Raw genomic sequence first — 14,385 nt, forward strand, 5'->3', positions numbered from 1 at the left:
ACATTATTTTATTAAAATGATATTCATAATTAAAACATTGATTTTAATAATTTGTTATTTTGTTTTAAGTTAAAAAGGTTAGTTTGTTTTTCTCATTTTCATCAAACTAAATAAAACATAACTTTTTATTTTTAATGGTAAATATTTTGTACTAAATACAGTTATATATTAATATTATGATACTACTATTTTCATACTTTTATTTAATAGGTAAAAAACATAAAATATTATATGTCAAAGTTAGAATAAGGACTATATATATTTATGTTTTAATAAATCTAATTTTTAATTATATAAGCTACATTTTTTTATAAAATATAAATATAGTTATGATTTTTTGGTATAAAACGAATAAACCAAAAAATCGATAGTGTATAAGCCAAACCAAATTAGATACGTTTCCAATATGGTAGCTAATTTTTATAAACCGAAATATCCAAAAACCAAACCAAAACCGGATCGAAATCCATATTGAACATGGCTAGTGGTTAGTATGAACGAAAATTGTGAACCGATCCCATGGAAACTTAAGTTAGAAAGATATCAAGAACAAGTTTGAAATTTAACCAAATTTAGAAGTTTAAATAGAAAAAGTTAACCAAATTTAGAGATATCAGTGTCTTATTTTATAGAAAAAAGTGATAAAACTTGCAAAAAGAATTTTCTAGTATTTAGATATAATTCTATATAATTATTTTTAAGTATGATATTGAACAAAATTTGGGAAACTAATAAACGTGTGTTTTTTCTTTGATAATAGGTTTTCTAAAATCAAATGTGTTTGTTTGTTTATTGCAAAGGATAACTGGAATGGGGTATATCTAGATTATATAATGTACCTTAATTATAACAAGTTAGTTAATTTCTGTATATTTTCCCGTTGCTTGATTTCACTACAATTTATCAAAATGATATGTTCATTCAAACTTTGTTTGTTGAAAAAAAAAATCAAACATTGTTTTTGTATCAATTATAAATATAAACTCTGCTTCTAGCAAATAGTTTGCGCACAGCCATTACTCCAATAGTTTTTTTTTAAAAACCATTCCTCGAATAGAAAGATATATTAAAGCCCTGAGTCTCTGACTATATAAAACTTATACACGTAAACAAAACAAAAGTTATTACTCCAATGATCCATTCAGATGTGAATGCAGTGACGATTTGCTTAAGTCATGTGAGTGAATGAAGTTGTATTTTGGGTAAAATTGCATAAAATGAAGCCCTTAAAGAGATTTATCTCTTATAATAAGAAAAACGTGTATGTATGTGTGAGTTCTCTCTCGTGACGGCAAAGAGATAGAGAGAGATGGATCAGTTTCGTTGAAAGAGATCGTCCATGCGGTGGTCGCAGAAGAGTGTCAGCTCTCTATCTCGATTATCATTTCAGTGACAAATCAGTGCCCACCTTCTTCCATCTTCCTTACGTCTGCATCTCTCTTTATATACACACCTCGTTACATATCTATTTATCTGTCTTACGTAAATGTGACACACTTCAATGTACACAAGATTTAGTTCCCACTATATCGACTTTTACCGTTTTTCACATTCGGTGCCACCTCAATTAGATTTATATGTGTTGGTGTAGCTTAGATGTTTTAGGATGTGACTACAAGAATCTGTTTTCATTAATCGGTTGCTAACAAGTAACAGTTAGATTTAGATGTGCTGGTAAGAGTTCTTATGACCATATATGTGACAAGAAAACACACATTTATTTCGGTAAGGACAATAAAAGACATTGTTAACTAATCCGGCTAATTAACCACATCTGTAAAAGTTTATTTCTTAAATTTACAACATGCAAAATTAGGTAGTAATTGTTTATTTTAAAACATAAATTAGGACTTAGAGATTAGGACAAAACGAGAGCTGCACATATTCTTGATGGGCCCCTTGATCTCGTCTCTCCACTGGTCAGCTATTTCCCCAGCGATATTAACCGCGTCTGACGCCGTTCCAAGGAGTCCTCTCCTAGTAAACCCAACCGTGTACAATCCTTTCCCTCCTCTCCACCCGTTAGGAAACGGCGTTTTTGGCATCCCTTCCTTCGTGAAAAAATCACTTCCCTAATAAAATACAGGTGTTATTATTGTTTTTAGTTAATTGCTAGGTGAGTGGGAACTATAAGATGTTAAGCTTACCTGAAGCCAAGTAGGCACGTTGCTTTTGTAACCAGTGGCAAATATGATCGAGTCAAATTCCTTTTCTTGACCATCCATAAACTTTGCTCCATTTTTTGTAATTTCTTTTACACCTTCCATTATCTTCATTTTTTTTACAGTAAGAAACGACAATCATTAGGTATACCGAAAAAAACATAGAAATAAAACTATTAGCTCGGACTCATAAACAAGGTTTATGGAATCATGGCGACATTAAAATGAATCACGGAAGCATATACAAAAAATAGTACCTAATAAAAACAAAATCTAACTTTTGAGTTCATCAAAGAAAGATAAATTATTTTATTAAGAACAAGAAAACATTTTTAGAAGCAGAACAGAACTTTTTTCAACAATTTTAAAAAATTCTAAAACATTCTTTTGTAGTTTCCACATTAACACGGTTCTTTTAAAAAGTTAGACTAATACAATATTAGTATTATTTAGTGGGTACTGCAGAGTTATAAACAAAGAGATAAATAACTAAAAGATGACTACTGCTCAGTTGCTGGCCACGCAAAACTGTCACTAAATTAATGTAAAAAAAATAAATGAGGAGAAAGTCTTAATTCAGTAAATTAAATAGGAGACCCACCTTAATCTTGCCAGATCTGATGAGAGACATAGCTCCAACGTCGAGAACCGGGCTTTTTCCGGTGACATTTTTTAGCTCAAGCGGACCGGTTTTTGGTCGGTGTATACCTAACCGGTCGGTATTTCCAAACGAAAGATTAGCCATCAGTAACAAGAACTTATCAACAAGCCTTAATGGTAAACACTTGAGAAGTGTCATCCCAACTCCAAATGTTGATAGCCCAAGTATCTCCCTTGGCAACACATGAACCTACATGAAATAAATATAACATTTATAATCAATATACATATACCAAAACGATAGATTATTTTTTTAATAAATAGAAAGTAAATATGTTTTTATTCACTTACTGTGTTTCGGACAACAAGATGAGGAGAAGCGTTATGTCGAACAAGATCCAAACTAATCTCCATGCCGGAGTTTCCACATCCCACGACTAAAACTCTCTGTTGTCTGAACTCTTCGCCGCTTCTATAATCACTAGCGTGAATAATTTTACCACCGGAAAACTTCACTATCCCCGGAGTCTCCGGGACGTAAGCATCAGCGTTCTCACCGGTAGCCACAATAAGCCACTTCGAGAGATACTCTGTCTTGTTTAGAGTCTTTACTCTCCACAAACCAGAGGACGTATCGAAAGCAGCGTTTACAACGTTCTCGTTGAACCTCGGGACGATGCCAAAGTGTGAAGCGTATGACTCGAGGTAATCCAAGAACTCGTTTTTAGAAGGGTATTTTGGGAAATTTTCAGGGAAGTCCAAGAGTGGTAATCTGCAAAAGTGTTTTGGGAGATGGAGCTTGAGTCGGTCGTAGGTTTTGGTTTTCCATAGAGATGCTATTGAATCAGAACGTTCTAGGATCAAAGAAGGGACTCCACGGTTTGAGAGACATGCTGACGTGGCAAGACCGGAAGGACCGGCTCCAATGATGATGGAACCGTGTACGAGGATGATCTGTTTGGTCTGATGGTCGGTTTGGTGGAGAGGAAGTGGAGGAGAAGGAGGAGAGTCCATATCTTCGAAGAGTGCGGAGGAGACTAAAAGAGTGAGATATGTTTTACTTTTGGAGAAATGTTCTTTGGTGTGAGGCTAAAGAACTGGAATTTATAGAAGGGGAGTTTCACTAGTGGGACCTTGTAAGATTCTTTCTATGACGTTTTCATTACAAGTTTCGAACATAGTACATTTGTTTTTTTAGTATATTTAAATTGTAAACCTAAAATCAATATTCTTACTTTCTTAGGCATTATGAATACTGACGGCAGATTAATTAATTGAACGGGCATAATCAATGAGAAGGAATTAGATCATAAACAGACCTACATTTAGTAATCTACATGATAACATAATGGTTTGCCAAATCACGTAATTATGTGAATTCACGAACTTTGGATTAAATTATTTGACGATTCCACCCGCAACCATCATTGTTCACCATATGAAAGCCTAATTAGATTTCTATATAGTACTAATCAATAAATGGTGGAGACTTTATTTATTTTTAATTGTTCAGAAGCTTAACGTTTTTGTTTTTGCTACATATTGATGTCATACACCGTAATCTCTACTACAAAATGTTGCAATTCATGTTAACTGAATTTAAATGAGAAATAAATGAATACTGAAAAGTTTAAAACAATAAATGAAGAGTGTTTTCAGAACACCTTGAATGTAAGATTAATCCGATTAACAGAGTTTTGGAAGTAACATGTATAAATGGTTTAGTCATCATCTCAAGTTCATATGATTGATCTATGAAGTCTAGATACAGTGTTTCTAATTATTTTATAAAACTTGGAAAATGTAAGAAATCAAGATATTGAGTGGATAATAGAAATAGTGGTGAAAGAGGCATTGGAATAGTAAAATTGCAGTGCAAAATGACAGTGTAATAAATGGAAAGCGTGAAGCTTAAGTAAATTATTTGCTCCTCTTCCCATTTGATTTTGGGAAAGAATCGCCAAACATAAAAAAAAAACAATCAAACACAGGAATTGACCAACAAGTTGGCTGGACTTTTTAAAATTAATGATCTATTAATGCTCTGAGTTAGCTTTTGCGCGTTGTCTTAGCCAACATTCATTTCATTTCCATTTCCAAAGTTTCTCACAACAAAACAAAATACTTGAATTTGGCTGAAAGTTGTTTTGGACATGTGTAAAAAACTGGTAAAGTGACTTTTGTTTGCAGTAATACTCAAAATTATTAGGTGACAGATGTTATACACTTCCAATTCAAAAAAATAATGAGTTATGACAGAATTAATTTATCTCATACAGTATATTATAGGAAGTTACCTAGTGAACAAAAAAAAGGAAGTTACCTATAATATATCCAGACTGTATGAGTCCTAACATGTCTCCTACGAATCATGGTTTTTGATAGTAAATGGATGGTTTATATTTGTTGATATCCACCCAATATATATATAAGAGGGTTGCTAGTGCATAATCACTTATAGTAACAATTTAATCAAACAATCAAATGTACGGGTTTAGTAAGTTAAACATCCATACAAATTCCATGTATAGTACACAAACCTATTATCATTTTGTAACTGAAACATATGGTCTTTTCACCTATAAAATGTTGTCTTTTCAAATTTCCAAAATACTGGCCTAAAATGAGCATATAGTATAATTCCAAGGAAATGGGTTAGGATTTCAATAATTTTGATGTAACAAATATTTTTTGTTGGTTAACAATATAACAAAGATTTTCTTAAAAAATTGTATATCAAACTACAATTTGATTACGGGTGTACGATCGTGCGCCGAAATTAGCTAAGGTTTGTTCAAGAAAGCAAGCATAATTCTCTCACATGCTTCCTCAAGAAACTTTATAGCTTTAAGATGATTATTTCATTTGAATACTAAACATTTACGCGTGATCATTTTCTTTAAGGTTATAAACTGGATAAGACTCCCAAAGTATGGATTACTCATTTTATGGGTATTATATTATATGAAATACCTTAACAATTCGATGTTCTTCTTGTTGATATGTATGAAAAATACAGTGAGTCGTGACTATAGCTCAATGGTGACATAGTTCAACCTTTGACCCCCCTATCCCGAGTTCGATTTCCTTCTGAACCTATTTTTGAGAACCTCACGAGACCTAGCGGCAGTACTGAATGCTCTCACACATGACTACCCAGCGTCACCAGTTCGATACTCAGGGACAGCGGGGTGGTATTGGGTTAGCTAAAAAATCCCTACGGGGATTTCTGGCGAGGTGGCCTTTCGGGGTGAGCCCAGTCACTATAAAAAGTTCAACCTATACAGCTTAGTTACCAAAAAAAAAAAAAAATACAGTGACCAAGCATTACATAACTTTTTCGGTTAATGACTATTATATTTCTTTCTGGCTAAGCACACTGTATAATACTTGAATAACGTAACTTCTTGAATCGCTTAATACTAGGATATTCCGGATCTACACAATTAAATCGGAAAGAATATTCTGGTCATCTAAGACTAGCTTAGGGAGATTTGGAGACACATCGTCGTGTATAACTAACAAAAATAAATAAAACCATACAAGTTACAACATATTTTTTAGACCAAAAAAAAAAAAGTTACAACATATTTGATCATCTGAATCTAAACACTTAGCATCCAAACTCTCGTGGGAAGCTAGGTCGAGACTAAAATGGAATGATTAAAGGATAGCTATTATTGACCAATTCATGACTTTTATGGGAAAAGAAAGCAGGTTGTAATGATGAAAGATACTCAAGGGCATAAACAAATAATTGCAAGTACAATTATAATCATTGATACGAATTTTCCTGTTTTGTTTCAACTTTCGTTATAAAAGTTGCATAAGTGCCATGCATGTGGTTCTTCGCCAAAAGTATAGTTCATCTTATTAAATAACATGCACATAATGAATTATCTGTTTGGTACTGCAAAATTTGCTTAATGTTGTGTAAGTAGTGATATATATGGACTTATTCTTTTCATCAATGGTTTGTTAACGTCTTGATTAAGTTCTAGGATTTACGACCTCCAGATACTTGTACAGTCAAATTTTTGTATCAAACCGAAAATGTTTATAATATATTTATGATGATGGAATATTGTAACAACTGTAAGTTAATTTTTGTTTCAAGCACAGAAATGCTAAAATGCAATCGAATTAATTTCTTCTTTTGTTGGTAAATTTATTCTAGAAAGCATATTTTTAAATACAACCAATTGAAATCGTTGCGTGAATGATCATTTTGGTCAATATGATCTATATTTTAAATTGACTAATAAGAATCTAATGGAGTTTGTTAGGATTTTAGATTAGTGATATGATGTGGTGGATAGGTTAACTTAGATGCAGCTGTGTTCTAGTCTTCTTTCGTCCATATTTTGTTGTTAATAATATTCTTATATGATGACCTAAGTTGGCGCATGCATGCTTTAAGATTTAAGTAATTGATACTGGAGGAAAACGATTTAACTATTTCATACACCTTTACTCAGCTATCGCCAAAAGAGTCGGTTATAATAAACTAGTAAAAGCTAGTAATTCACTATTTTTTAGCTTTTGGGTAGTCCATCTAATGAAACTTTATCACGTTCATAGAGTAGAAAAAATGACCAATAACTTTTTCAGAAGTAAAATAAAACCTACTAATCATGTTTGTTTAAGATTTGAGAGGCACTGGAAATAGTTTCTGATGGAGAATTACATTTATTTTCCAAGCTTTGATTTGTAGAGGTGTCTTAGTACAACTGTACAAACTGATTATAATTTGTCAACGCAGAATGCAAATTTTAGTTGCTAATATTCGACTTTTATAATAATACAAGCTTTAATTGAAAATGATAATCTTGAAAAACAATCCGTGTTTTTGCGGTACTCGTAAAATATCAAGTGTTCTAATTAATTCAGTGCGCCTACATGGACAAAATGTAAATGCGTACCGACTAATGTACTAGTTTATTATCCGACCAAACCCATTCGAGATATAGATAAGCGCATTTGCTGAGATTTTATCACTTGCTTTATGATTTGAATTCAATCTTTTAATTCACTTACAAGATACGAACCTTTTAACCTTTGTTCTGGTTTTGGCGGTGATGATCTTAAGTCACTTTCATAAACTTTTCCAATGGTAGTATAATACTAATTAAAGCTAATTTCATATGGTCAGAATTGTATAGACGGTTATTAGAGAAAATATTGATCGGACCAGTGTAACTGTGTAACTAATGTTCACGAAGATTTTGCTTTGGTTGTTGGGCTGTAATCTGAGCCCAATTCTGGGTTTTTGTAAGGGTATCATACAATCATACAATAAACAAAAAGGGAATAAAGTGAGTAGAAAGAGTGTCCACGTCAGTTTTAAAAATCAACCAATAAGAAATCATATTTATGCCACGTCATCAGTCAACTTCTCAAAAAGATTCGGTGTGTCTATTTCGATCGTCTTCTCATCTTTTCTCCGCCTAATACAAGAACGTTTCTTCAGACGAGATTGTCTTCTCATCTTCCATTCCTTCTTCCATCTCTCATAGTTATATATTCACCCATAAAGTCACTTACAATAGATAAATTCGATTATTTGATTCAATATCATAACCTCTACTTCGGTTCCAAATACAATATTCCAGTTTTAAAATTTACACCGACTCGGGAGTACTCCGGTTAATCATGGGGTTTGGGATTTCCGTCTAACCATGTGTCAGATCCCTGTTTGTTTCATCATCCCTCAAACCAGAGAAAAATGAGTCGTACCATCACTACAAGAAAACATCGGTATTCTGACGGACATTCCGACGGAAAATGAAATCCTCGGAATTTCCGAGGAAATTCCGAGGAAACCCAAAATTTGAGTTTCCTCGGAATTTCCTCGGAATATACCGACGGAATTCAGAGGAAACATCAATCCGTCGGAATATTCCGAGGAAATTCCGACGAACTAGTGATCGATCGATGCGTTTTTGGACATATACCCATCGATCGATCACATTGTTACGCTTTGGTCCATCATAGTGATCGATCGATGCGTTTTTGGACATAAATACATCGTTCGATCCGTTTATAAAAAAACATTCGAGATTTTGAAACCCCAAACACTAGTTCCTCAGAATTTCCTCGGAATATTCCGAGGAAATTCCAAGGAACACTTGATATCCTTGATCGATCGATGGGATAATCTCATCGATCGATCACATTGTTACGCTTTGGTCCATCATAGTGATCGATCGATGCGTTTTTGGACATAAATACATCGATCGATCCGTTTATAAAAAAATATTCGAGATTTTGAAACCCCAAACACTAGTTCCTCAGAATTTCCTCGGAATATTCCGAGGAAATTCCGAGGAACACTTGATATCCTTGATCGATCGATGGGATAATCTCATCGATCGATCACATTGTTACGCTTTGGTCCATCTTAGTGATCGATCGATGCGTTTTTGGACATAAATACATCGATCGATCCGTTTATAAAAAAACATTCGAGATTTTGAAACCCCAAACACTAGTTCCTCAGAATTTCCTCGGAATATTCCGAGGAAATTCCGGGGAAGAAAAGGGTTTCCTCGGAATTCCCTCGGAATATTCCGAGGAAATTCCGAGGAAATAGGGTTTTTAAACCGAAAACAACGTTTTGCGGTTTGAATAACACCTATATAACCCTTATTAAGTGTCTTACGTTCATTATGAAGTCAAAAATTTGTTCATTACCCTATAATAAACACTTTTCCGATTGTATGAACGAAATCCCCACAACATAAGAGAAACACTTATACACTTTAATGAACGGTAAAGGGAATACTTACAATTCGTTTTGAAATTTGTTATTTCATGGTTTATGCTCATCTATACAAAGAATCTTCAATGTTATGCATTACAATTGTATAAGAAATGAAATACGGCAAAAAAAATTGATGTTTTGAAACCCCAAACACTAGTTCCTCGGTATTTCCTCGGAATATTCCGAGGAAATTCCGAGGAACAATATAAATTAATAGAAATACATGCACAGGATATTCTTTTTCCTCGAATTAATGAAAATATTCCGAGGAAATTCCGACGGATATTTAAGTGGCCGTTGGAATTTCCTCGGAATATTTTTATTTAACCGGGCAAACAAGCCGCCAAATATTTCGCGAAAATTGAAATTGAAAATACTGAGGAAATTCCGACGGAAAATATCCGTCAGACCCAAGGTTTTATAAACTCGAACCGCATCTTCTTCCCCATTTCTCTCTTCTTCCCCATTTCTCTCTTCTTCCTCTCCGGCGATCTCTCTCTCCTTCCGGCGTTCTCCACCTTCTCTCGCGACGATCTCTCCAGCGAATCCTTTCCATTCCTTTACAAATCATGTAAAGACCTTATCCCACTCTCTTAGGTCCTATTTGTTAGGTTTTTGAAGTAGATTTGATGATTTTATAAGTTTTTTGATAGATTTTTGTTAGGGTGATTGGGTAGGATTGTGATTTGTTGTGTAATAGGTTTAGAATTGTGATTTGGTTGTGTTGAATTGATTTAGAATTTTTTTTATAAATTGTTTATTATTTTTGTATTTACAAAACGTTTATATAAATTCGATTTTACAAAACGTTTTTGTATATAAATTCGATTTTTGGATTTATAAAAGATGATTTCATATTTATAAAAATATTTATATTTATTAAAACTAATTTTGTATTTATAAAACATTTTTTTGATTTATAAACACTATTTTTTTAATTTTTTTTATTTATAAAAACTATTTTTAAATATACAAAACGTTCTTTGTATATAAATTCGTTTTTTGGATTTATAAAAGATGATTTCATATTTTAAATTAATTTTGTATTTATAAAACATTTTTTGATTTATAAACACTATTTTATTATTTTTTTATATTTATAAATACTATTTTATATTTATAAAAAGATGATTTCATATCTATAAAAATATTTATATTTATTAAAACTAATTTTTTATTTATAAAACATTTTTTTATTTATAAACACTATTTTATTATTTTTTTGTATTTATAAAAACTATTTTGTATTTATAAAAAGATGATTTCATATTTATAAAAATATTTATATTTATTAAAACTAATTTTGTATTTATAAAACATTTTTTTATTTATAAAAACTATTTTATTGTTTTTTGTATTTTAAATATGTTTTCTATTTCAATTTTAATTTTATATTTTTGAATTTCAATTTTAAAAAATAAATTTATAATTTTTTTTTTGAATTTTGGAAATATTCCGAGGAAGTGTATCCCTCGGAATATTCCGATGACATATTTCTCGGAATATTCCGAGGAATTTCCGACGAAAAAAATCCTCGGAATATTCCGAGGAAATTCATTTCCTCGGAATTCCGTCGGAAATTTCCGAGGGATTTCCGAGGAAACATGAATTTCCGAAGAGTTATTTCCGAGGATTTTTTTCGTCGGTATGTCGTCGGAATAGCGTTATTCCGACGACATACCGACGATTTTTTCCCTCAGTATGCCGCTGTTTTTTTGTAGTGCATGGTGAAGAAGGCCTCAAACCCTAACCAAATCAGAACCGGAGCTGAACGCAAGAGATCTTTGGGGAGATCTTTGGGTAAGAGAGAGACATATATGTTTAAAAAAAGTATTTACCGACTCATTATCCTTGATTTCTTGCTTCTACCATAACTATTTAAAAATCGTCTTCACGCATACAAGATATTAGTCGCATGTTTAGCCTCAGGTATGTCCTTGAAGACGACAGTGCCGACGAATGCAGCGCAGCCCATACTCGAAAGAAGTAAGCCTAAAAATATTTTAGCTTTTCGCAAATTAATTCAACATCTAAAAGTGTGGCATTAGACAGGTTTAAGTGAAGTTTTCTCATTCATGAATTTTTTTTTTTTAAAACATACTGGTCTCTTCTCTGTTTCTTTGCTCTCAAATCCCAATAAAAAAATATGGTATGTTTTATTGGTTTAGATGAAAGTCATTGATGGTTGCTGGCTCATGGCACCGCAACTGGCTCGAGAATATCTTGAACCCAACCACGGATCAGCTACAAGGCCATCTTTCCTCTGTTTTCCTGTAATGAGCATTATCAAGATTGCTCTATAAAGAAACCTTTTACCTAATATGCTCAAAGAAAATCTATAATCTCACTCTTTTTTTGTTCGTTTGTGGATTTCAGAGTGTGCAGCTGGCGAGGAAATGATTGTCTAACTCGATATCGTGACCCTTTCCCTGTCTGTATGGAAAGAAAATGCACTGTAGCTTCTGGTGATGTATCAATTCTTCACTACCGAGCTTAACTAGAACACCGAATTGATTGTGTAGATATAACATGATCTGGTCATGAGTTCTGACCTAGGAACCATAAGCATAACATCGTCAAAGACATCACAAGCCACACCAGGGTCATACCCATGCTCTCTCTCTCTCTCTCTCTCTCTCTCTCACTACGACATTCTCTATTTCACCAAGCTTTCCAATACAACAACAACAAGACAAGCAACATCATCAAGAACAAGTATGCAGAATGCAGCGAAGGCTCTATACTACAAGTTGTTACTAAAAATAAATAGAATAAGCAGTTAACTGAAACTCCTTTAAGAGCTTCTGTGTCATCTACTCTATATGAAGTAGAGGATGAGAGAGTTGGTGTATCTGTTAAGAGTGGGCTATATGAGGTACTATCGTTCTCTGCACTGCAGTGTTTTTAGAATTTTCATTTAAATTTTATCATGTTGAAATTTCAGAGTCTTTATATCCAATCAATGTTTCTTACCAAGGAACCGGAATAGTGTTGGTGACTTATGATCAAGAGTTTACTAGAATTGTGAGATTGTTTTCTATTTGATGCTTATTTGCTTTTCACCGTTTTGAGTTTTTGGTTTTAAGATTCATAAAATAACCTAAGCTAAATGTTTTTTTTTTGTTCCCTCTCTCTCTCTCTCTCTCTCTCTCTCTCATTGAAGTATTACACATATATATTGCTGATGATGGATAACACAAAAAACCAGTTTAGTTTGGAATTTTTTCACCCAGGGCTGGTGCAGAAGGAGCTTTAGGTGTTTTGCATGTTCAAGAGATAACTGGATAAGTTTGAGTTATGTGTAAATGTAATTTTCTTAGGTCAGTGATTTCATGGATAATGCTATCCTAAGTTTTTAATGTATTGATTTCATACTCTCTTTACGGGGACGATAATCCCTCTTTGCTCCACACTACTACTACTTTTACAATATTCGATAGTCGTCACAAGCAAAAAAATGTTTAGGCTTATACACATATTCTCGAAATTGTAGTTCTAATGCTTTTTTTGTCGGCATTGTAGATCTAATGCTAAAGTCACACATTTATATCATTATCATTACGAGATGAGAGTTTCTCTTCACTTTCTCTAAGGTGATAAAAACAAAGGATTGATTGTTGATTTGGTGCACCAAAAGTTTTAATGTCATTTAGTTACCTAGAAAATAATTAATTAACTATGCAGCCATTAAAATTATAAATTTAGACTAATCTTTGGAAACTAAATATAACAATTTATCTAACATAACTTTTTTTTGAAAATATTTATCTTTCGAACAAATTTTCCAAATGTAATTTTAAAATCAATATAAAATCACTTGCAAAAAGACAAGAAAAATCAACTTAATTAAGTTATAAAATCAACTCAATTCTTTAAATTAACATAAAATATTTTAATTAAATTATTACAAATATAAATTCCATGAAAAATTGAAAGACAAAATTTTGGAAATCATGTAAATGTTCCAACTAACAGAACAAGATGATGTCTTAAAAAATAAAATCAATATCAAATACTACGTACTAAAAAACAATATAAGAAGTACGTAGAAGGAGGTGAACATTTAACTGAACATATAAAAAAGACTAGAGAAAACATATTAATAGAAACAAAAAAATGAAGATAACAATAAGAAAATAAATATAATTAAGCATATATAAAAATGACTAAAAATATATAAATGGGAAATACATATCATAGAAGGAAAAACCAAAAATGAATGAAACTTTTTATTTTTATCATAGGTCCACATTTGAACAAGATGAAAAATAAATACTTTCACCAAATTATTGAACATCAAATAGCGGAAAGAAAAATTATGTAGGTACAAACATTAATCTTAAAATATATACAGATGAAAAAACTACATTAACTAACTGTATATGATATATTATAAAATTAATCGAAATGCATGAAAATTAACACTATCCATAATATTATTAATAAGATTTTACTTAACAGTTCTATTAATCATTTGAAGCTTCAAATGATAATTAACAAAAAAATAAAATACAAAAACATCATACCACATATAATTCAACAAATATATTACGACTGAGAATAAGAAAACAACATCAAAATAATTTATTCTACTCAATTCTAAGTTTCATGAATTATAAATCTATTTTATAATATCAAAAAATATGTGATAAAAATAATATTTTTGACAAGTTATACTCTAAATTTATTAAAAATACAAAATTATGATAATTATTTAACAAATAAAAATCTATAAAAAATACAAACTTAAACAAAACAATTTACATAATATCAAAAACTATAAATTGATAAACTTAAAAGTATAAACCGCGCGCGGTTAAAAACTCTAGTTTATATAAACCCCAAAAACACACGTTCTTA

The 14,385-nt window shown here is 31.8% G+C and overlaps 1 protein-coding gene across 1 annotated transcript; it reads right to left on the reverse strand.

Moving 5' to 3' along the window:
• Positions 1-391: 391 nt before the first annotated feature.
• Positions 392-5,057, reverse strand: LOC106374221 (probable indole-3-pyruvate monooxygenase YUCCA1). Its single transcript, XM_013814296.3, has 4 exons — positions 3,114-5,057; positions 2,764-3,012; positions 2,148-2,270; positions 392-2,072 (listed from the first exon to the last, which is right to left on the reverse strand). The coding sequence occupies exons 1-4, from the start codon at positions 3,774-3,776 to the stop codon at positions 1,845-1,847; spliced, it is 1,263 nt and encodes a 420-aa protein (XP_013669750.2). The 5' UTR covers positions 3,777-5,057; the 3' UTR covers positions 392-1,844.
• Between the last annotated feature and the right edge of the window lie 9,328 nt (positions 5,058-14,385).

The sequence above is a fragment of the Brassica napus genome, chromosome C1, assembly GCF_020379485.1.
Source record: "Brassica napus cultivar Da-Ae chromosome C1, Da-Ae, whole genome shotgun sequence".
NCBI classification, from domain to species: Eukaryota; Viridiplantae; Streptophyta; class Magnoliopsida; order Brassicales; family Brassicaceae; genus Brassica; species Brassica napus.